The sequence below is a fragment of the Serinus canaria genome, chromosome 2 (genome assembly GCF_022539315.1).
Source record: "Serinus canaria isolate serCan28SL12 chromosome 2, serCan2020, whole genome shotgun sequence".
Lineage (NCBI taxonomy): Eukaryota > Metazoa > Chordata > Aves > Passeriformes > Fringillidae > Serinus > Serinus canaria.
In genome coordinates, this window is record NC_066315.1 from 86,908,401 (window position 1) to 86,933,913 (window position 25,513).

A 25,513-nucleotide genomic window follows, 5' to 3' on the forward strand; every position below is an offset into this window, starting at 1 on the left:
GTGGGCATCTCTGAGGGCAAGTACCTCACCTCCTGCCACGTGTGAAATGGCTGAAGAGCTGCCTTCTCAATGCCATTGTAGCCCCCAGAGGGGGCTCTCCCTTGGAAGGCATTGATCCCATCTTCTAGCTTTGGGTGAACGACATCATTACTCAGCTCCCACTGTGAGGCAGAAATATACAAGCTATAGGAATTCCTGGCTCCAGAGTCTTGCAGAAAATTCCCTCTGCTCTGTAAATTTCAACAACCTTTCCCACATATTATTAATCCTCTTCAAAATTTGTATTTGTAACTGCAAATGCTGAATTTTGACACTACGTAAATGAAATTGTATTTATTAATATGAAACCAGATATTTGAGTTTTCAGCCCAAAACTTTAACTAACTTTAATGCATGATCTTTTTGGAGATGACAAAAAATTCTGCTTAAAACTCCAGAGATAAATGATTTAATATAATTTTTTAAAATTAATGAATGTTCTTTTAGTTTATATGTTATTTAGCTCACTAAATATGCCAAAGTGGCAAGCACATCTGAATGCCACAGATGATACAGAGAGAGAACAAAATAAATACTGATTAAATTGGTTGTTTGCTAGTAACTGCTGTTCCATTAAAAAAAAAAATCCCATGAAGTCCACTTCCTAATGTTAGTAGAGAACAGAAAAGCCATTGACTACTAAAATGTTATAGCTATGCTTTTCTTTGGTACCTTGACAATTTATAATTACCATTGATCTAAACCACTTCTTGCTAAGAACCAATACATAAAACATATCTCTGTAAGTATTTTTTTTTTTTTGCTGAGGGAAACACTAAAATCCAATAACAGAGATGAAAGCACTTGATGAAGATCTGCTGGACTTCTGTTACCAAGACACTTTTTCTTAAAAAGAATTTGGCAAAGGGATATAAGCATATTTATATAGATGTACATAAGAAATTTTAAGTTTGATGGAAAAACAGGTGTGTATTGCAGATAAAGTTTCAATAAGTTTGCTCTAAAATGAAGATATTCTGCTTAAAGAAATTACTGCATCAGCACTAGACTCCTAAATTGCTTGAAAATAAAAACTTCATTAAGACCTCAATCTTGGCAGTAATTAATTAAACATCAGTAATAGCTATATGCCTGTTAAAGACTACTTACAGAAAAAACTAGTAAAGTCACATCTATTTGGCTACCTTGCAGTTACTATGAAAGTCGAGATAGTTTAAGAGAAAATTTTTCCTTTTTAGAGGTTGGAGGCATTTCAGGCTTTCATATGGGATTCTATATCCAGTTCATTTTTCTCTTCTAATTGCTAGTGTATGGTTACAAATGTAATAGAAAAGCTTTTATTTTCTATTAAATCCTTGATAGCTTTTTCAGGAAGGGTCAAACTCTAAATATTTAAGATTATTTTCAATGATAATTTTGTACTACGCCCATAAAGAGCTTACAGGCTCCATCTTCTTCCGTTGCTACTATTCCCATAGGTATAGCATAGATTGATTCTTCTCTGAATGGTACAATGATCTCATGAACCACAAGAATAATCCACTTCCTGATTTTGTGCTCACAGAAATAAATGAGAAATTTTGGTAGTGATTTCAATTATTCCTGAAGCAGATACATAGTCTACATATCCAAATACCTGTTATTACCCAATTGCTGATGTCCTTGTCCAGCTTTTCAGAAATGCTTCCCAGCACAGTTAGGATTAGTGACTGCAAAAAATTTGGGTTTAACCTTACAAGAAAAATTCTACTTCAGGGACAAAAAGCAGGTTTCAAGGATCACCTTCGTCAAGCTCAGGAGTGGTCCATCCCAGCAAGCAGGAAACATAGTTAAGGAGCAGACTTTCACGGATGAACAAGGAGCTCCCCACTAAACTAAAACACAAGAAGTAGAAAGGTGAAAACAGGACCAGGTGACCCAGGAGGAACACAGAGCCATGGCTTGAACATGGATTGCAGGGATGTAATCAGGAATTTTGTAAGGAATGTAACTGGTAACAAGAAGGATTTCTATAAACAGAATTCCCGTTGAGAAAGGACACATAAAAGGATAAAGGTCTCAACATCTTCCATGACTCATGTTTTACTGGTGAGCCTTGCCTTTGGGAATCCCAGGCCCTCAGCTCAGAGGAAAAGCCTAGTCCAAGGACAACTTACCATCAGTGGAACAGGATTGTGTTATGCAACCCTTAAAATAAACTGGGCATAAACAACTTCATGGGCCCTGATGGGAGGCTCCCACAAGTGCCAACGGAGCTGGTTGCTATTGCTTGCAAGGCCAATCCTGGTTGCAAGGCCATAATCTTTGAAAGATTATGGTGATTGAGAGAATTTCCTAAAGACTGGGACTGGAGGAAAGCAAAAGTCATTCCTATTCTCAAGAAGGGGAAGAAGGAAGATTCAAGGAATTACAGGCGGTCAGCCTCACCTCAGTCTCAGCAAAGGTGATAAAGCAAATGAGTCCAGAAATCATTTTCATACATGAAGGGCAAGAAGGTGATGAGGAATAGTCATCATGGATTTACAAAGAGTGAAACATGCTTAACTAACCTCATAGCCTTCTGCAATGAGATGACCAGTTTGGCAAATGAGGGAAGAACAGCAAATGCTGTTTATCTTGACTTTATTAATTTTTGACACTCTCTCCCATAAAATCCTCACAGACCATGTGATGAAGTATAGGTTAGATAAGTGTACAATGAAGTGGAACTCAAAAATGGCTTAACTTCCAGGCTCAGAGAGTAGTGATCAATGGCACAAAGTCCATCCCAGGTGTTGATACTGAGTCCTTTGCCATTGAAAAACTTTATTAATTGCTTGGACAATGGGGCAGCATGCACACTCAACAAATTTCCAGATGATATAACTAATGATTGCACTGCCAACCAGAGGGATTTCAACAAACTGGAGAATTATAAAGAGATATTCATGAAGCTCAACAAAGAGAAATGCACAGTCCTGCATTTGGGTAGGAATAAACCCAGGCACCAGTATTGGTCAGGGCCTGACTGGCTGGAAAGCAGCTTTGTTAGAAAAGGGTCTGTGTGTCCCAGCAGACAAGCAGCTGATCACCTCATGGCAAAGGAGGTTAATGGTATCCTGGCTGCATTAATTGAGGTTATCCCTCCCCTCTATTCAGTGCTGGTGAGGTCACCTCTGCAGCGCTGTCTCCAGTCCTGAGCTCCAGTCTTAGATTAGAAATGGGGGTGTGTATTCTATTCCTGTCTGTTAGAGGTGGGGCAGCTCCAAAGCCCATGATGCAGTGGAGTGAGTCTAGCGAAAGATTATGAATATGAATAAGGGACTACACCATCTCTAATATGAGAAGCTGAGAGAGATGGAACTGTTCAGTCTGGAGAATACATATTTCAGGTGGGGATCTTTTTGATATGCATAAATATACAAAGGGAAGGTTGTAAAGAAGATGAAGCCAGACTCTTCTCAGTGGTGCCCAGTGACAGGTCAAAAGGCAACGGGCACAAGCTGAAAAAGAGGAAATTCCACATACAGAAAAAACTTGCCAGAAAGCATTCAGCCCTGAACTGGGAGAGCTCTTTTTCTTCATTCCATTGAGTAAAACATTTAGTCCCTCTGTGGGCCTAGAAGAGACATATGGACTCATTCAAGCAAAAAGGCCTGCCTACTTATGCTGCTAGTTTAGTTTTTCAATGATATATTCATTCTTCTCTTATATGGACACAATGACTAACAGTTTTAATAACCTGTGAGCAGCCAGACTTGATCATGACTCCCTTCATTGTATCATAAAATTCAGTCTCTTTGAAAGCAGGGTTTCTATACAACTGCTCAAGAAATGAAATTCCTGTTATATATGAAATTCTAACATATTAAAAAGTAGTTCTGATTTGAATTGCAAATATAAAGTGATGAAATTCCTATAAAGTGAAATTTTTTAAAAATCACAACAAAGTTAATGCCCATGAACAAACATCTTCTCAGTATCTTATAAATAGGTTTTAAGAAAGTAATTGCTGGAGTTGCTGAAGATGTAGAACTCACTGTCCTAGAGGTGTCTTTCCACCAAGTATCTTCTGAGTGATGTAACTGAAAAACTCACCATGTTGGTTAGTTCTGACTTCTGAAAACTTCTAAAGTTAAAAAACTCTACATCTCATTATTATTTGACAGCATTTAACAAGATGCACAAAAAAATAGTATCTTTAAAAATACAAAAAAACCTATACCAAATTAAAATATTTTTATTTTCCTAGGTACACAATCCACATTGTCTAGGTACAAAATCAATTACATTTCTTTGAAAAGAAAAACAAACTCAAAAGCTCAGAAATGGCACATTTCCAAAAAGGGTTTAAGTGTCATAAATTTATAATTCATAAATTTCATAAAAATCAAATGTCAGAGAATAATTTGGTTAGTAAATATATTGCTGTCGAATACATCTGCAAGCAAAGGCTATATCAATGTCATCAAGGAGCTTTGCAGAAGACTCAGCTCTTTCTAGAGTTACCTTTCTGAGATTTGGTAGACTCTTAGTTGGCCTCAACACACAAACAAAAGGAAAATCAGTTTCAGGATTTAACAGTTGAAGTGGTGGTCTACAATTCCTTGGCAATGTGCCTTGTCACAAACCATCATGAGCATTGCTTGAGGGACAAGGAAGACTACTGTCAACTTTTCCTTCCTGACTACTGTCAACTTTTCTGTAGTCAATGAGGCTCATCAAATAAAAACAAAGCTCATATGTGAGCACATAAGGACTTAATAGAAACTTTCTGGGAGGAGGGAATCACAGTGTAAGACACCAGTTCATAACAATTCATGTGGCCCTTGAGAATTTTCCACATTTACTGGAAGTATAGCTTCAGTGCACAGAGGTTACTTGGACACCTAAATTCACTATTGCTGACTTAAAGGGGAAGATTTATAAAGGGATTTCTGGAGGAAAACATTTGCAGGTCCTGTTAAAGCCAGGAAAAGAAAAATCTGAGACTAATAAAACTTTTTCCTTTTTAGAGAAATCCTCTTCTATGATGAACTATAGAGTGACATCTCTATTTTCTGGGTTAATCTGGTAAAATCTTCTCATAAAGATCTGTAGGCTATAGATAAGTGGATATAAACTATGCTAGCTCCAAGGTGATATAAATTGTAATAAATCCTGCACAGCCTCAAAATAAAGGTGTCATAATCCTAATCCCATTTGTTCCTTTCCTTTTTTTTTTTCTTTTTTTTTTCACTTTCATATGCTTTCATATGCTTTACTAAGCACAGATCACCCAGATTTGCATTCGGCCTGCATCTGCTCATCAGCTCATGAAACCCATCCTGAGGTTTGTTATTTGGCTTGTTATTTATAAATTCATTTACTCAAATAAGTAGCAACGTTTTCAAAGTATCATGAACCCTTGGTGTTGAGCAGGCTTAATTAAGATTTGAATACCCAATTAATTTAACATTATTTGGAGGAGGCTGTTATATTTTACCTGCAATAGTATAGTATGGTAAATTCAAAAATTTTTGCTACTGCCAATCAAGTTACATTGATATACTAATAATTAATAAGACCAGAGGAAAAGAAACCCAACAGTAAGAACAGCCACAATTAATCCTCTGTAAAGGTAGTGTCAGAGGTTCCAGCATCAGGAAGATGAATCTCAGCATTTCTCACTACTTAAAAGTAATGTCAGCCTTTGCCATCAGACAGTGGTAACAGAGCCTAGTGCTGCCCTCAGCAACCTCTGCTGGAACATTCTCTCCAAGGTCCTTACAAAATTTAAATGCTTATTCCATCACCACTCGCTGTTAGACACAGAAAACTAATAAAATCTGCTGAAAAATCAATCCCCTAATCACAGACTGTTGATGCATATCTCCAAAATATCTGCCCAGTAAAAAACATATCCAGATAGACTAATGCAGAGCAGGCAATGCTTATTCCTGTTGTTTTGCCCAAACACGCACCCTTCGTCCCCAGAAACACAGGACCCACACAATTATTAAAACCTGCCATTTTATATACTTTATGCCACTCCTACCTAATCTCTCACAAAGTTCAGTAGGTCCAATCCAGGTATCTCAGACTATATCCACTCCTTTTCAAGGATTCAGAGAAAGCAAATGAGGAGACAGAAACTCAACAGCTCATCTGGGTGAAAGAAATTCTGCAGCAACTTAAGAGAACACTTCAGCCAGATAAATGGTTTTGGGAAAGTTGGGATAAGGAGCTCAAAGCAACCCTTTTGTCAGATATATGAAGTCACCGTTCTTCCCTACTCCTGGTTTGTCTATTGTTTTTTTCTGGTTTTGTTTTGCTTGGGTATTTTTTTTGTTTTGTTTTATTTTTCTTTCTTTTTTTTTTTTTTAATTATGTAGTGTTTCACTGGCTTTTATGTAGAAGGAAAGAATTGATGATGTTGCCAATCTTTTAATTTTTTTCCCCTTGGCCCCCAAGGCCTCAGTTCCCTTTAAAATCTGAACACAGGAAAATCTTTCAAAAATTGCTCCTAACTTCCTTCTGATGTGATTATAAGTCACAAATACAAAAAGGTAGTCAAAGATTGTTAGCAGGGAGAATGGCAAGCAATCTCTAAGTGTCTCTTCCACCCTGTGCTGTAAAGCAGCTCTGGATGCTTTCTTTAAAACTCAAGGCATTAACACTGCTTCATAGCCACTCTGCCAGTTTCATTAATTGCACTTCTATTCCAATCATTTCATAAGCAGACTGTACTTATAATCTGGCTATTTATCCCAATGTTTGATGTTTCTGAGTCACATAAATACATTATGTTTGAATGCAGAGAAGTACTTTGCATGACAAATTTGAGATTTCTGCCGGAAATGTTTGACTGAAATTTATTTTTGCTATCCATAGGGAATAAGCCTCTGCATTATTTGATTGTTATTCACATTTTGGTAATCGCATTACGAACCTCTACAAAGAAATGAAATGGCAATGTGCCTTTTTTTTTTCCTTCTAAGAGCAAATGTCTCCTTCCTCTTCCAGATGCACAGACCTTGAAAAGGCATTAGAGAATTAAAAAGCCAACAGAAATAAAATAATGTATCTATGTTTGAATATTCATTAAAATACAATATTGCTTAGTCACTGCTTGCCATTTGGATGATACAGGGTGCTTAGGCAAGCTTAATGCAATAATGAGAATTCAGTCTTGTTTTTACAGGGTGGGTGGAGACTTCAGTGGACAGACTGGTGCTCAGACAGCAATGGTTCTCAGCTGTACTAATTCCATTAATATTTTTAGGCTATAAATCACCTTACATCAGTTGGTGATCTGACTTTATGTTGTAAATAACACTTCAGAAAAATAGTAATAGATCTCATTTCTGGGTGTTATTCACATCCATCCTGATATTTCTCATTCTCTCCAGCAGCTGCTCTACCTACAGTGCTTTATACTAAGGACCACACGTTTTGTTTAATGAAGCTTTTTGCCCTTGATGTTGTTTGCCCTTTGTAACTGTTGTATTACATATGCTCTTCTCTCCCAGAAACTTCTAGCAGCTCCCCCACTGGCAAAAAATTTACCACATTTTATCTCATTTCGTCTAGCCATTATCAAACATCACAAGCACAAAAAAAAGATGCAAAAAACTATCTTGGGTACTAAAACTCATGAGCCAAATTTATTTCTTGTTTCACCTCACAAATTGCAGCAATCTGTTAATTGTGTCCCCCACTGCTTTTAGATTTTATAAGCATCAAATCAAAGTAAGGTTTTTTCTCTGGAATTTGATGAAAAAACCCAACAAAAAATAGAACAAACAAAACTAAACAAAAATGCTGCCTCTACTTTTACCCCTTTCTAACATGAATTTTCTAATGGGAATGTCTGGTGTACTTCCTAACCCCTAGCCCTTTGGCAGCACTTCAGAATCTCCTTTGTTCTGTTATACTGCCCTGAAACTCCTACTGCCTGTGCTTCCACCAACTAACTAGCAGAAGCCCTCATCTTCTGTACTTGGAAAAAAAAGGAAGACAAGTTGTGGTGGAATGGAGACACAGGAGAGCACACAGTCTCCCACCCCAAGCACAGCTGCTTTGCTGAACCAGTTGTGCCTGTGCTCAGGGTGAAGAGAAAGGAACTGCACAACACCATGGGCACGTTTTCAAGCAGTGGTGCTGCACCTCAGGCTCAGCCCTACCACAGGACAGCACATGGCAGACGTAGGTCCTTGTACGGCATCACCTCACAGTAGTGTCTCACACAGTCATGCAGAAATAAGGGGGGAGACTTAGGGTTTTATTTTATTTATACACATGAGGGAGAAACATAAGACAATAATTATTTCCTTTTTTCAGTTTGATAGCTTTCTGTGCTGGATGCAGCCATTTGTCTGATGCTTTTATCCCCCAATTAGCTGACAAGGGATGCTCCTCCCCAGCTCTCCAAACACAAATCAGGAAGCCAGCCACATACCCTTCTCACAATACCTTATGCTAAACACACAGCATGATTTGAGATTTTTCATGTTGGACAGTGAAATATTTTGGAGGCCAGTCAAAGCCAGTACTTTGAAAATCACCAGTTATAGTTTAGCTTGTTGCAATGTAAAAGATAAAATACAATTGCAAACCCCACGCAATATGGACACACAAAATTACCTATATAGAACTGCTATTTTATAGGAGCAAAAATCTCAGATTATAATGAAAAAGTTATGGTTTCTTCTCAAAATCTCATGATGTTGGGTCAAAGCATGCACCCCTTAATGGGGTTGCTCAAGTTACAGTGAGGCTGATTCAGCCTTTTGCATTGTCAGTATGTGATGGATGTACAGAGCTATCCAGTTTGCTTAGTTGATACTTCTTGAAAAGGGTAAGAATTCCTTCCAGACTTGCTACCAATGTAATGTCCACTAGTCATGTAGGGTGTATTAATGCCAAAGACAGATAAGTGGCTTAGTAATTTAATGAAAGTGATTAATAGAAACATGTCAACCCATTAGACTAAGTAAGCATTATCTTTGCATTATGTTTCTCACAATTAAACTTGCAAAATCCAAACATCCACATGCATTACCCGTGTCAAGAAAAAAATATTCTGGAGCTTGAACTTCATTGTTTTCCTTAATAACTGGATGTACCCAGCAGTTTAACTGCCCAGATCAACAGTGCCTTTTGGCTAGCTCAAGGCCCTCGCATCGATCTTTTGCACACATGGTAAATTATTCAGACAACAGCAGCTTGCAGACCCCAAATCCTTTTAATGTTATTGTTCTTATTGAATCAAGTGGCATTGGAAAAATTGGATTGTCCTCATAGTTTTTTTTCCTATTTCCACCCCCTGTTTTTTGAACACTGGTCTAATTCTGCTGGTGACTTTCTTCCAAGAATAGCAAATGCCCTGTGGAACAGCAGGAACAGGAAGCATTATGGGAAATCTTCAAACATGGCAAACACTGTGAAACCAAACATGTGGGAAAACAAGGAGATTTGTGTTCTGCTAAACAGGGTTTTAAGCCCATACAGGCTTCCTTTTTTTTTTTTGATAAGCAGAGACACATCCCTAAAGGATGCCACTGATTATTTTAGTCTCTGTCCATGTGAGCACTCATTTGTGCTGCTGCTTATTGCTGAGCACCCTCCAATTCTCTAGATGTACTTGTGCGGTGAGGCAATCAGGACTGCATTACACATTTAAGATTATAAGAAACATCTGATTTATAGGGTGGCACCTAAGTATCTTCCACATTATTCTCCAAGATAGTCCATGGAACTTCTGTTCTCCACCCACACTATGTTAATATATAATTACCAGAGGCTTTATGCCTTTACTGCCTTTGGACCTTACTCATGTTTTTTAGCTTCTACTGGCATAAAATTCAAGCCTCTACTTCACAGCCTCCTTCAGCCTACACAGCACTATGGCTACAGAAAACAAGACAGAAGTGGCAAACTCTGGCACCCACAGTCCTGACAAGGATTGTGAATTCAAGCATTCAGCTGGAGGGTTTAATGATTTTTATTTGTGGAGATAGAGGTGGATGAAACTTCAGTTTGTAGGTTGGGCTGCCACCTGTCTGAGCTCAGAGTAGGTACACTGACTACTCAGCCTCTAGACATCAACTCTGGCCAAGATTTGCAGGGGAGGGTGGGGGGTGGAGGGTTGTCTGGAAACAGAAATCTCTTAATCACTTAATCAGCAGCGATGACAGTGAATTAGCCGATTGTGCAAGCCAGAGCCAACATAAAATCTCAGTTTCATGTCTCTCTAGAAGGCCTTATCTATCTGAAAATAAAAATAAAAAGAAGATATTCTCACACCAGACAATAAAAACAGCAGAGAAGAAAGAAATTACGCCCCAAAAAAATCTAATGATACTTGTTCCAATTGAAACTGGGTTGAAAAAATAGTTTATCTCCATTAACAGACCTGACACCATTTCCAAAACCCTACAAAAACAGCAACAACGAAGCTTCCACTGATGTAAAGAGGGAAAAATAAATGTAAAAAATTTTAAAAAGGTGCCTGGAAGCACCCTGAAAAGACACTGGCTTGTTGTTTTCAGTTGCCTATATAACAATTTTTGGTATACTTCAGAAAGTAAATTACCCACCCTTGGGCCCCGACCCTCTACTAATTAGAAGCTTTCACAGCTTAATATATAGCCACAAGAAGGAAAATAAATAATTTTGGTGATATATGAACTATATTGAAAAAGAAACCCTTTCAAGGCAGACTTCACCTCCTTCCCAAAACAGGCTCAAACACAAATGTGTGAGCACCCAGCCTACCCTGTTGTCTACTGATTCACCTAGAATCAATTTGATCCCATTTTTCTTTAGTACAGTAGAAAGATCATACCACTGTAGAGAACTGCCAAAAGTTATGAAAACCTATTTTGTATAAATAAAACCAGCCCAATAATTTTGATCCCCAGCCTTGCTCTCTAATTTCTGGGATGACGTTCTTTTAAGGTGTGAACTAGCCACACCCAAGGAGTGAAACAAGTTCAATTGTTATAGGTCTGTACTCAGATGATATCTGTCAAACCCACCTGTAAATTACAGCTTTTCAAGCAACATCTCCATATTCTTTGCCAAAGATTATTGCATAGGTGGCATCAACTACCATGTCTCCACTAACATCTATAAACTAAGGCAGTTTGTATCATAGAATCATAGAACCATTAAGGTTGGAAAAGGTCTTCAAGATTGAGTGCAACCATTAACCCATCTCTGCCAAATCCACCACCAAACCATGTTCCTAAGCACCACACCTAAGCCTTTTTTGAATACTTCCAGGGACAGTGATTCCAAAACTTCCCTAAGCAGCCTGTTGAAATGCTTGACCATCATGACTGAAATACTGAGTTGTGCTGCTGGACACTCAGAAGCAAATAGCTTTTTGTTTTCCTTGAAGGTTTTGCCAGTGTAGTTATGGTAGCAAAGACCTCCTAACAAAGGTAGTTCGAATAGCTCCTGTGACAATACTCAACCTAGTTTGCTTGGGGAAACAACTAAGGAAAGGAGAAAGGGGGAAAGGCATCAAAAATATTTTCACACCTATTACAGAACTGCAATAATTGCAAATGGAGATTCTTTGCCCAGTAAAGTCTTCCTTTCATGAAAATTAGGATGTGGATGAAAATGGGGAAATAGGGGATGTGATATGGATGAGCAGAGGTGTGGATCTCAAATCTGGAATTAGGCAAGGTACACAGAAAGTCCTGAAAGCATAACAGAGCTGAAATGGCATTACAAATGTATATAAACCTAGAGTTATATAAAATGAATTTTTGTAGGAATGTAGCACACAAATGCCCAAAGCAGGTTCAGTAGGATGAGTAGGTTGAGAGAATAGACACATTTTACTTGAATGAAGCCAATCTGAAAAAATTCACTTATTTGAGTGATAAGACTTTTAAATACACTTTACCAGTAGTGATTGTGAGAAAATATATCCACTTCAGCTGGATAGATGAGATGCTACTTAGTGTCTTGAAGCCACAGGTTACCCAAAAAGGCAAAGGCTAATTTTGAAATATTAAAGACCTTTTGTTGGGGCCATGTAATCAGTCACCTGCATCTTTTCAGTTCTGCTTTTACACCTCTGCAAGGCTATGCCTGTCCCAAACAAGTGAATCCTGGCGGGGGGGAGCAAGGCTGGACTGCAAAGTGGCCAGGTGCATTCCCAGGGGTTCCTTGAGGGCCTAAGCCCAAGGGGGACTTGCTGGTAGCTCTGTTTGTGTGAGTCTTGTTCCACCCTGACAGCCTCTAAGGGTTTAAACCCCAACTAGATTAGGTAGTGCACAGCAGCTAAACCCTTCTCTAGAATGGCTCTATTGAGAGCCATTAACAACTGGGCAAAGGTGACAGCTGAGGCAGATCTGTATTGAAAAAATAAACTGTGAGTGTAGAGAGAGCATTAGACATGAAACCAGTCCCTGTAGGCAAAACAGCTCTCCCAATTATACCCTGTGGTTTCCTTCTTTCCATTTTATATTGACTGAATCAAAATCAATAGAGACTGATAACAAATATTACGTGACTTACAATTAGTCCTGTTCATCTATAATGGATCATAAACTCCTTTTCTCTGATATGCACATTTCTGATAAAAGTAGCTTGGCTGTTCAACAGGAAGTAACATTAGTGAGAATATAGAAAATTTTATTCTGCCTTTATTGATTTTGTATCTGTTGATACACTACTTAATGCTTCTTCCCAAATAATAAATTTAATGCTGCAGTACATCTAAAAACTTCAAAGTAGTAATTTCCATATTAGCAGGTCTCTCCTCCAGAGATGTAAGAAATGGCATTGTAGGACCTGAGGAGGAGAATGCCAGTTAACAATTTGCCAGTAGATGTCTCTGCTAAACACACTGAAGGGAAAACACTCAGTTTGAAACTCCAGTGAAATGCAAGTGGAAGTTTGCATACTTCAGCTGAAGAGCAGGGTAGAACCAACTAGGTCACTAGTCCTTTCTGAAGACTACTTTTACTTAGTCACAATAAAAATGGCATTTACGTAAAACCCAATGACTCCCAACTTAGTTAAATATTGAATTTGTCTCCTGATTCTGCCTTGCTGAGTAAGGAGACTCAAGAAAGGCTAAGCTTATACATTAACATTCTTGACAGAAATTATGAGTGTAGAGCCTTCTGGAAAAATATTTTTATCATTTAAATCCTAACTTTTGTGAAAACAAGCAGTCCTTCCTACTTCCAACAGAGAACTTCTTTATTAAATATTTTTGCCTCAAACTAAAAAACCATTATATGGAAAAAAAAATTAGTTTTAGGCTGAAATAGTGGTAGAATATTTATGTCCCTGATGGAAAAAATTCAGAGGTTCTCATATTTTCTTTACATCTATATGTTATTTGGCAATGGTCTTATTTGCAAAAACAGAGCTTCTAAGCAAAGAAACTAAGATTAGTTTCGCATAATTGGCACTTGCCGTTAACATACAGCATGATTTTCTGATTAATAATGAAAAAAAAAAGATCTCAAAAGGCACAGATCAGCTGGAAAAGCATCTGCTTAAAATACACACACATAATTAGGAAAGGACGTCAAACAGACTTGATTACATATTTCATGGGTATGTGTCAAAGAGTGTAAAGCATTTGACTTAACCCCAGGGTGACTTCAAGAGGATTTACTCTGTCTAGTGTCTGTGATTAGCACCATATAATCTGTATCTGCTGAACAAGTGGAGTTTTACATGATATGCAAATTTCATTTCGCTTTAATTTAGCCCCTTTGGATTTAGCATAAAATCTCTGTGTTGCATGAAGGGCTGAAACAGCTGGATCCAGTTAACTGGGAAATTAAAAATGTACTAAATGAAATAAGGTAATCTTTGCCATGGTAGCCAGCACACACTAGAGTGGGACCCTGAGATCTCTGAGGGATGGCTGAAGTGAGCACCAGCAACACCAGCCAGTTTCCACAAACACCAAAACACTGATCCTTCTCTAGTCCCAGTGTGCTCTAATTTTTCATAAAACTGAGTTATTTCACCACCATGTCAAAGTTCATTTTCCAGGTGCATGTTAGTAAGAAAATTATTCACCTTATCAGTAAAGGAAATTAGCACCCACTAGGTAACATTTTATTTCCTTGTTAGTATATTAAGATGTGGCAAAAAATAATTAGCAATACATTACCCTGTTCAAAATGAAATTGAATTAATTTATTTGTAATTTAATTTGCCATTCCCCTCCAGGTTTTAGTTGGACTATACAGAGACAATTCTTGAATATTTCATATGCATGTTTTAAGAATACAGCTGAACAAGACTTTTTTTTCCCATTTCAAAAGGGTATTCTAAGAATAACAAGGTCCCTCACCTAATCTATCACTTGAGGCATCAAAAGGTCTTTGGAAGATCTGCACCCAAGTCTAAAAGCTGTCACTTCTGTTCTCCTTTGATAAAGATGGTTTCATAGGTCTTTATCTCTTAGCAGTGATAATGACAACTTTGTAATGAAAATGACAAGTCCTTCCGGTCCTAACTGTATCTGACGCAGAAAATGATCTTGGGAAAAAGTTATTACAGACAGAAAGTGCTTCTTATCCAAGATATCCTTTGGCCATATGTAGGCAATGCTGCATCACTGCACTGCAATGAGTAGATCTGTTTCATTACACTTGACTGCTGCTAAAACTCCTATGGTTTTTATTGAAGTCTTGGTCTTATTGTCTCTCAATGGGGGGTACAGCAATTTCTCCTGCTTTATTTCCTGGAAGTGATGGATTTCACCAGGCTACCTTAGGCAGAACTGGGAACAGATTTTGTATCTACGGTATAAAAAGTAGCCCCCACCTATTAATCCAAACTTGCCTTCCAAACACATTGTATGTGCTTGGCTGTACTTCCAGGCAGTTGCACACTCACCTCCTTTCTCATTTTATAATACTGCCTCTGGAATTGTTTTAATTTCATCCATAGCCATTAGTAAATGCACACTCACTTAATTGTGAGTGTGCATTTACTAATTGTGTGCATTTTTCTTCCTAATAAATTAACCACAGTCCCAACAATGGCCTCTTTTGATGCAAAAGAACCAACTGAGCTTTCTTTTCTCCTAATCTGCTATAACCAGTCATTTGAAAATGAAAACCACCACAGACTTCTGAAATCAGATGTACACACACATTCTTCATTTATGGCATCTTTTTTTTACCATAATAGACACATTTGCACCCTGGAGACAGAATTTTTTTGCCTTTGCAGGATAGTTTGCTGTCAGACTGTGAGCCTTTCCCCCTCAGAGAAAGCAACATCTACCTGAATAAACCTGAACTTGAAGCATGAAATATATGTTGGAAATCAGAAATCACTCTTGGAGTAATGGACAGATAAAGGTTTCACAAATAGAAAACCTCCCCTCAGGGTTCTTCCAGAACATTTCCTGTTATGCTTTACGGGTTTATTTCAGCCACAGGAAATGTAGAACCTGCCCTGCTCAAAAGAAGCTGCAATTCTAAGGGAAACAAAAAAATCCCAAAACACTATTTCCACTTTACCTAATCTGGCAGTTCAGCTTTCTAGTCCCAAAGGGATCATCAGCAGAAAAGTTATATAAAATTAAAGAAATGCCCTATGCCACACTAAGCTAATCATCAAAGCTCCTTTAATAGACGAAGAAAAGAGCTGATATTGCTGGCTTTAACTCCTCTCATACTAAATTTCAAAAAATTTAGAGGGATCAGGCTGGTGAAGTTACTGTCTGTTCCACTGATTTCATTGGGAATCAAAATGGTAGCTTAGACATCCGTGTTGACATCAAGATAAGATAAATGCCATTCAGAGGTTAAATGCAGATCTGAAAACATATTTGCTTACCTAACTCCCTGCTCCCCTTAAGATTAGCATTTACGTGATTTAATAAATGTCAAGTAAATTTTGTAGCCAAGGAAAGGAACTCAAATATCCCAATTCCTTGTTTATCTCTCAGGCCATTATATTAGACTTTTCATGGCCCCATTGACTTCAATGGAAGCATCCAGAAGTGCCCACACAGACGAAACACCAGTGAAAGTCCTCACAGTGAAACACTATCTCATGTTGCAAATCTAAGAGGGAACAAGTGCAGGTAATTCCTCTGTAGAGGTTCTGACTCATCAGTAGGCCATGGCTTAGTTTTACAGCAGCCATCTGATGTAAGGCAAGTAAACCGCCTTTCTTACTATAATCCCACATGTAGAAGAAAGATACACACGCTTGCAAAATATTTAGATGGTACAGTTGGAATTCACATTAATGAACCCCCAAATCTATTAAAACTAGGAATGAAAGCAGCACTAAGAATGAAAGCAGTAAAATACACAAACATCACACCCATGGTCCAAGTTCAGGTGATCTGACCAGACAAGAGTAGGATGAAGCCACAAATTCTACACAAAAGAAATCCCAGAAATCCCTGACAATCATACTTAGAAGAACATGTTTTTTTTCTGGGTCCTAAACTGGATGACTTATACAACCTTAAGTGTTTAAACACAACACACCTGAGAATCTGTGCAGTACCATTAAATGCAGGCTGCCAATCATCCCATCGCTGACTGCAAGCAGTCCTTGATGGAGCAGAGCAAAACACAACAAAAGTTCCAAAGACCAAGTTAAAAAACTAAGTTACCATCACCATTTAACATCCTGCACTACATTTTGCTTTAGCTGTTTTGTGGTACAATTGTCTTTATGAAAGCCAAAATAACATTTACTTTGTAACAACCAATCAAGCATCTGGTGAATTAGAAGCAACTTTCAATTCATCATCTTTAGGAGACTTAATCTGCATTGAAAAATTTCTTCCCATACACATTATATTTTCTTCTGAAGTGAATTAGTTTCCTGAACAGACATTATAATCAAAGTAAACCTTATAACATTAAGGCACAAATGATGTGCCTTGGTTTTATTTTTAAAACAGTTGAAAATTTACTAATAAAAATACATACCATAAACCATAAGTTTAAAAATCATATAGATGTAAGACCTCTGGGAATGGTTTAAATACACATGCACATCATTATGCAATTCTGGCAGGAAATACGCCTTGTTCTAAATGGAAGTTGAGACAGGTCAAGGATGTATTCCGATGATATCAGAGTCAGAAACTGATCTGTATGTTTCACAACACTGACTAACACTGAAACTGAGTTACTTTCCATTAGTGATTTTCTTCCCTATCTTCAATAATTACACCAGAATAATCCAGCTAGAGCACTGCACATCCTCAAAGAACTTCAGCAGTGCTTTCATTATACATTAGGACACGATTAATAACAACAACACTTTGTTTATTTTGCTTGTTTCTACTCTAGGCTATTTCCAACCCAGAATGAGAATCATTGTTTGTGTTTGGGGAGTGCAAAGCAAGTGCTCCAATAGCTACAGCAAAGTGAGATTCAAAAGTGATTCACATCTGACAGTGCATTTTGCCACTGAAAACTCTGACAGTTGAAGTGGAAGAAATATGCATAAAGAGGCTTAAAACAAATCTGCAGTCCTTCTGGATTACAAAGTGTTTCTACAGCGTGCAACGGCTTTGTTGTATACACCCAAGTGCTAATAATCTCTGTTCAAAAGGAACACTGTGCCTTTGACAGAAATTAAATAATCTGCAAAACTCCATGTTGTCAGTGATATTCAGGGGAGAAAAGGATGGTGAGAGGAAATGGCAACTGCAAATCCCTAAATCTCTTGTTGCATCAGTTGTGCCAGGAGCATTCAATGCCTACACAATTGAAGAGCAGGGCCCCCAAAGCCTTTGTCTCACAGCCAGCACAGAAGAGCCAAGAGACCTGATATGGCTGAGCCACCCTTCACATCAGCTTTGAAAAGTTGACACATAACAATGAATTTTATGATGGAAAAAATCCAAAAATGACCGTAGTTGGGCTATGTTCTAGTACCGCCTTTGAGTGGCTTGTTTCATTTCCCTTTAGTATGATTGAATTCTAATTAACAAAAACACATCACATGGAAATTTTTCTACTTACACGCACATACATGTAAGCATAATCACAACGGTTTTAACGTGAACATGTTGCAATTTCCTACTTATCTGGAACTAAAGCTCAATTCATCTTTGGTCATGGAAAATGACCATGACCAGCCCAACTTTGCAGAAAATTATTGGATCATGTGGTGATTGAAATCTTTTATAGAATTCCATTTTTTCTTACATCATGTATTTCTCCAATCTCTTACATCTGTAAAGAGGCAATGCTGGCACTTCTGCTTTTCAATGTGGCACTCCAGAATTTGATTAGAGACTACTATAGTAACTAGACTATACCAGTAGTGCTGAAGTTTTAAAATTACAGTGTTTGTCAAAGCCATTTTTTATTTAATTTTTCAATTTTCTCCTCTCCAATACAGGTTTCTTCTTGTTTGCTCTTTCAGTTGATGTTTTCCCATCTTTCCTACATTTTAGCACTGTTGGAAAAAATGTTTTTAAATTTTTAAAATACAAATATTCCTAAATTTTTTATTTTCATTCTTTATGAAAGAATTGTAATTGTAAATTGAAAATTTGAGCCAGTTCATATTTTTGACAACTGAAAGATCTCAACAATATTTTCTCATGCTTCTCTTCTACCGTGTCATCCACTGATACCCACTTTATACAGATTCAGGGCTAAATGTTCCCCTCATTCTAGCATTAAGAGAATTTTCAATTGTTTAGATAAAAAAGGTACCAATTACAGGTTAAGATGGATGAGAAATGCAACAGAGAAGGTGCTATCGTAAAATCTCACATTCATGGCAGGCAATGCTCCTATACATTAAACCAAAGCCCTCTTTTAAGAGTGAATGTGGTTTTTTTTAGGTTTGCCCGTTTTTGAGAAGCATTCTGCACTACAAGAACATATACTAAAGGCTAGTTACTGATCCCTGGTCTCCATGTTGAGCAACATAAAATAAAACATCCTTACTTGTTGGGTTTAATCAGACTATTGATGTGGATGAAAACTGCTATTGATTTCCACATGAACTAGACCTGAAGCTTCTAACAGAATACTCCTCACAGAAGCCTTGCACTGGGAGGAAGAAGCAGCCAGAATCCTTCAGATAAATCACGACAATAAACCTCCACAGACACTAGCTGAAATTACACTAACCTGAAAAGTACATAGCCAATGTCTCTCTGGACTCAGGCATCTTTTACCTCATGATGCACTTTATGACTTTATCCAGGAAATCAAAGAGTGCACTGGAGAAGGGAGGTTCACACATTACACATTAAGTAATACACGTACCTGATCAAGAAACCCATTTCAGGAACATCCTTTGTTAACCTGGCACATTCTACATGTGGAAACATGCCATGATACCTCTGCACAGCCTGTGGTGCAAGCTTCCCTGGCCAGGTGTCATCTCCTGCCCTGTTCAGGAAGAGTCCCTGACCCATGGCAGCAAACACAGAGAGACTGTGCTTTTGGGGTGATGAGGCAGACAAGCAGCAGTCTATCCCAGAGGGAATGTGCCTCCTCATGGCACATGAGTATCACCCTTCACATGCAGGTTCTGGCTTGAAGATCAGCTTGAAGTTTTATCTGGGACTTCAGCATTAGCTCCATGTCAAGGGCTTCAAAGGTTGACTCAAACAGTGTGAATCACCCAACTACTTCCTAGTGTTACTTTCCTATTGCATCTTTGGGAGTGTGAGACAGATGAGATGTACTCAAATCTTGCATATCCAAAACAGTCTGGACCCTTTTTTTCTTTCAAACCAGGCCAGAATAATCCAATAGGGAGCATGTGAATAAGCCAGTTACACTGAAGTCTCATCTTCACAATGATGAACATAGATAGTAAAACTAGAAAGGAAAATAAAGCTAGAGCCATAAAAAATATGATCGAACCTGTGCTCTGAGCATAAATCCGGAACGGCAGTCTTCTTAGAGTTATATCAACTGACCTGTGAGTTTTTCCAGAACATCAAATCCATGTTTCAGAGCAATGATATCAAGAAAAGAGACTGTACCATCTTCAAACCTAAAGAATGGAATAAATGAGCACAGTAAATACAACACGCAGCTATGGTATAGATTTTAAATCTATTTTAAGAGTTACTATTTTTATATTCAGTGAATCTAACTTGCAGAGTGGGAACTCTTCCCCTAGGGATTCATCTTCCAGTCTTGTAGTGTCCTGCGGCAGAAAAATATGTTCTTCAAAGCAACAGAGGTGACATAAACAGTTGCTTGCCCATAGGAAGATCTAATTTTCTCCTGCATAGAGTAACTATGTACTAACCTAAATTAAAGTAATGGTTAACAGTTATGTATCATGAGCTAATGTCACAACCCTAATTTACCATCTTAGAATTTAGTGAATAGGTGAGAAGACAGGTGGAGACTTGTGTCCATCCCCCCACCCCCCAATGTAATTACACAGTTGAGTTAGAAGGCTCCAGGAATCTGGTGCAAAAAGGAATCAGACAAAGAGATCACTAACAAATCTCCTTCTGTGTGCTTCTCCTGGAAATTAATTTTTACTGACCTGCAACAAGAGCATTATAGAAGGATGGGGGGAGGGGTGCATCCCCTACCATCATCTTTTAAAGGAAACACCAAATAGAAGAAAAAACACTGGATTTTATGAACTACTGAAGCCACAGACCAAGAGGAGAAAATGAAGCTCCAAGGTGAGAATGTACTCAGGAATTGATGCACGAAAGTTTTCAAGGGCCCAGAAGGGACACCAGGGAAGCATCAAAATGTTTAATCTGGGCTTTGTGTGCACCACACTCCACAGGAAGTTTTAAGGAAAAATCATTCATTTTGCTTCACCGCAAAGAAGAATGCAGAATAATGCAAAGATGAAGTCAGAACTGTAGAGAACTCAATACTTTGCAAGGCTGAACCTGGGGCCACAGCAAGTCTCTCACGAAGGAGCTATGCCCAAAACTGTAAGAGTTATTGCTAGAAATGAACCCACCCCAAATCTCATGGTTCTAGTTTAAAATTAAACTCCAATCAAGAGGATGAAACCTCTAGAGGGACCAGGTGTTCCCTGGATTTTTCTCAGAAAGATCAGATGATATCTATATTGAAGACTTAGAGGACAAGGTGGAACATAAGACACACACTCTTGGGCAAAAATACTTTAAATACACGTTTTTGACCAGAAAATAGGTTGTTGTTTTTTTTTTTTTTCCTGGGTGCATAATTTTTCATAATGCATGTTAAAAGCTTTTGGTACCACAATTAAGTATGTCTTGTGAAAAGGCTCAAAGTTTAAAAATGTCATATATCAAATGCTTTTTCTTTAATAAAAGAAACATCAATGGAATAGCATAATAGCTCTCACTTCTATCATAACTTTTCTTACTTCTTATTTTATTTTTCTATAGTTATAGAATATTTTCAACACTGCAAGTGACATCAGCAGGTAACAAACATATTAACCTTCCAAAAATCTTTGGCAAAGGGCAACACAAAAATGCAAGAGTATTGTGTATATATGATAATACATTCAGCTGCAACAAAAGAAGACAGAGGCAGCAAATAATTATAAACCATGTGATAAGAGAAAATGGTGTACTACTACAATGATGAATGGTCCAAAAGAGACCACTTATGTTCACATATTTTAACATAACATGGGCTAAAGAATCCATCCTAGAAATGTCTGAATCTTCCCTACTAATTATCAATAATTGATATTGAACTTTAGAGAAGGAATCTTGCTGGTTGCCAGTGATGAAATGTAAAATGGCCATTTGTGATTTGAACGAGACCTAACACCAGGAATATTATCACAGAGACCTGTGGACCAGTATCTGAGGGAAGCATTACTCTATCAAAAAAGCCATAAAAAATGTGGGAACATGAGGAAGAAAAGACAAGGCAGAAGCTAACAGATGTTTTGGAATTGAGTACAGAAACCTTTTGCTCTGGTGGCAGAAAAGGTCACAGCAGTCCCACATGTCTACCAAGGAGAGATTACATAGGGGATCCATGAGAGGGATCAGACCTGCTCTGCTCAGTTACTCATAGTGGCCAGAAAAGCAAACAAAACACTGGGAATTGGACCAGAGCAGAGACACTGGCACTAAGCCCGTCAAGGAGACTGCACGATCCCCAACAATTTTATCACTATCATAGTGACAAAATTGTAGAAAAGCACTTGAAAGGGCAACAAAGATCGTCAAAGACATCTGAGTCGTACCCATAGCAAAAGGGGAGGCAACAATTGTATTTCTGTTTATCAGATTTGATCATTAACTAAGCAGACAACTGCAGTACATCTAATGCTACACAATACGAGATATGCATGGACCCATGTCACTTCACTCTTCTAAGATCTTAAATATTTTTATGAAAATAATTCAGAGCTTAGGAATCTTCACTCAAAAAAAAAAAAAAAAAAAAACCCAAAAAAACCCCCAAAAAAACCAAGTAAACAGAGCTTTGGGCTTTTTGGTCAAACCTGCTCCAGAACAAGCCAATTGTTGTGGCATGATATGTATCCTGCATTTAGCCTTTCTGTATCACAAAAAAAATTATCTCCTGGGAGCTCCATGGCAAGAACCAGAAGCCACAAAAGAAGTGAAAATAATTCTAAAAATATCTGCTCAAAGATACGAGCAAGTCTCTCTACAGATTAGACATGGACTATTTTGCAACATTCATCTCTTCTATTTTGTTTGTTCATATAGCCCCCTTTATTCCTACATTACCAGCTTCCCTGTTCTGATTAACAAAGCGCAAATATGTTGTTATTCCTGTAATACATATATTTACACTACTTCCAGTGCACTTGACTCTCAAATATCCTTCAAATTTAGTGAATATGCGGTGTTCAACTTCATGTCAGAATTTTCAGGAATAGTCTATCAATTCTGATACTTAGCACATTAAGCCTTAAGTGCTATAGCAGTAGTGCCAAGGCAAAACATAATGCTTTGAAGGGCAGCTGTTCCTTTCTTGGGACACAAAGAGTTCCATCTCAGAATATTTACCTGTATTTAAGATTGAAAGGAAACATACTTCTTGAATTGCAAAACACTGGCTTCAATAGCTATTTTTCTGTTTGGTGCAATTGATGCTTCAAATAAACTGTTTCCCCACTCAGTGGCAGTTGCAGTGTTAGAATAATCAGTTCAGGTTGAAGTTCATTTGAATGCTGGTCTAGAAGCCACTTCCTAAAGTAATCAAGATTTTGCAGCTGATGATGTATAAAGGATACTTACAAAGGCTAATACTGCGGAATACCAACCCAAGGAACAAGAAGCTTACCTCTCTTATCTAGTTCTTATTATAATTGATCTCACTTAATCACGTCTGGGATGAGCTCAGTTGCTTAGCTGATTGTGTTTGTGAAGCGCTAATAGCATTTCACATCCAATTGCTATCTGACAAACTGACTAAGCAACTCACGGCATAACAAAGAGCAGCGTGCCTTACATCTGTCCAGGAGTTATGAAGCTGATGAGCTGCTCTCCCTTTCCAAGTCACACAAAAACTCTGCTTTTGGGAGGAAAAAATTTTGAGTCACAAGAAAAAAGTATTGCTTTACAATGAGCAGCCCTGCCTTAAGGATCTTCCTAGGGATGGAGATGGGCTAGTCTTTGAATCTTTATTCAGATAGTTGTTATGACACTTCTCTGTTACACTCCTGCATATAAATGCTATTCTCTAATGCCACCATCCCACACTTCAAGGCAACTGAAACACAGAAGGAAACTGTGACATCTTGGGCAGTTTCAGTTCATCCTGCCCTTAGCCAGGTCACTTTTACGCAGAAATACAATGACAAGAATTCTGGCCTGGACAGATGTGATTGGAAATAAAGTGCTGAAGGTCTAAAAACCCCTTCATGTTTGAAAATAGGACTTAGAGGAAATTTGTTGGAATGCAAAAAAAATTACTGTGGAGTTTGACAGCACCGACTTAAGGCTTTAGAAATTCCCTCAAGACCCATCTACCAATGAGGAGGTGGTGAAATATCTTTCATAATATAAGCTATTCTACTTATAAAAAGTATACAAGGGATGGCTTTTAGGTGTTTTAGTTGGAAGCATCTGCTCCTAGATTGGGAATGCTGACTTGAGTGACTGAGTTTTTTGAGGGTATTTTTTTTGGTTTTGGGCTTTTTTCAATTCATTTGTTCAAATAAAGTAAATCCAGATGTACAGACATTCTATCTGCACACAGAATCACAGATTCATAGAATACCATGTTAGAGGGAACCTCAAGAATCATCTAGACCAACCTTTCTTTGCAAAAGCATGGTCTAGACAAGATGGCACATTTTTTGCGGCTAAATCTTAAAAGTGTGCAATGTTGGGCAATCCACCACTTCCCTGAGGAGATTATTCCAATGGCTGATTGTTTTAATTGGAAATGTCCAGTCAGAATCTCCTCAGGAGCAACTTGTACCCATTAACCCCATATTTCCCACGTGACTCCTTGAATAAAAGGGAGTTTCCATCTTCTTTGTAGCCACACTTTAATTACTAGAACATGGTTATAAGGTTTGCCGTCTTACTAGTCACCTTCAGCATGCTCAGAAAGATCCCAAACTCTGCAATATTGTGATCACAAAACCATTACTAACTGAGATATATATGAAAGTAGTTTTTCTTGGTTTGTGTCCAGCAGTGCCCCTTTCCCAGCAGGCATAGCTAACATACGTATAAGGAAGTGGTTCTCCACACATTTCCAAAACTTGATAAATGATATGTTAGCTATTGTTCGTTCTTCCAAAAAATGTTTAGGGGGTTGGAAGTCACCCATTAGAACAGGGTTCTCGGTGGTTTGAAGCTTTCTTAGGTAACCCAAATATTGCTTTGTTGGCCTTACTGCCTTGGAGATGACCCTGTGATCTTGAGCCAGAGGCATTAGATAAAGCTTCCACAATCACTGTACTTCTGTCCATTAGAGGCTCTCTTTAACTTAGTGTGACTCCTCCTCCTCTTCCTCCCTGCCTGTCTTTACAAAAGAACCTTTAACTATCTATTACAATCCCCTGCTCATGCCAGCTGTCCCACCATGTTTAAGTTATTCCTACAATATCATAACTTTCTGACTGGGCATGCAGCTCCAGTTCCTCCTGTCTGTTTCCCAGGCTGCACACACTGAAATGTATACACTTAGTAGGTGGTGTTCTGGTTCTCACCTCTGGAGGCAGCTGAGGAACATTTCCATATGTGCAGTTCCTATACAGAACACAGCCCAGAGCACTGAAACTTTGATAAAAATCCCATCACAAGGTCAAAAATAATCCTGCTCATTTGAGAGCATTGCTGAGTCAATGCAAAATGCAACAAAGGAGCACAGGGGGGAACATCACTGTCAGCCAGCTGCCACTCTCCCTTACACCGGGGTAATGACTCCATTCAGGTCAAATGAACAGAAGTCATTCCCGAGTTTCTAAAGCAGGTAAAAGAGAAACCAAATCCACAGAGAATGCATATTTTTTTTTTTTCTTTTTTTTAAACACTCCTCAAGAGTGGAGCTGCCCTTTGAAGTGAGATGTTATATGAGTTCCTTTCATCTTTTCAATTCATTTATTTTCATCTAATTAAAAAATACAACAA

The 25,513-nt window shown here is 38.1% G+C and overlaps 2 protein-coding genes across 3 annotated transcripts in view; both read right to left on the reverse strand.

The window, feature by feature from the left end:
• Positions 1–25,513, reverse strand: part of CHMP5 (charged multivesicular body protein 5) — a 905,521-nt gene that overhangs the window by 109,169 nt on the left and 770,839 nt on the right. Inside the window, exon 8 of one of the 2 annotated variants that reach the window (XM_050971842.1) lies at positions 5,650–5,678. The exons of the other annotated variant lie outside the window; for it this stretch is intronic. Coding sequence (XP_050827799.1) covers positions 5,665–5,678 — 14 coding nt within the window. The 3' untranslated portion in view covers positions 5,650–5,664. Of the gene's footprint in view, positions 1–5,649; positions 5,679–25,513 lie in introns of those variants that run through there. 2 annotated transcript variants of the gene reach the window in all.
• MOCOS (molybdenum cofactor sulfurase) overlaps positions 1–25,513 on the reverse strand; it is a 209,300-nt gene that overhangs the window by 68,069 nt on the left and 115,718 nt on the right. The window contains exon 5 of the mRNA XM_018907594.3: positions 19,886–19,962. Coding sequence (XP_018763139.1) covers positions 19,886–19,962 — 77 coding nt within the window. The remainder of the gene's footprint in view (positions 1–19,885; positions 19,963–25,513) is intronic.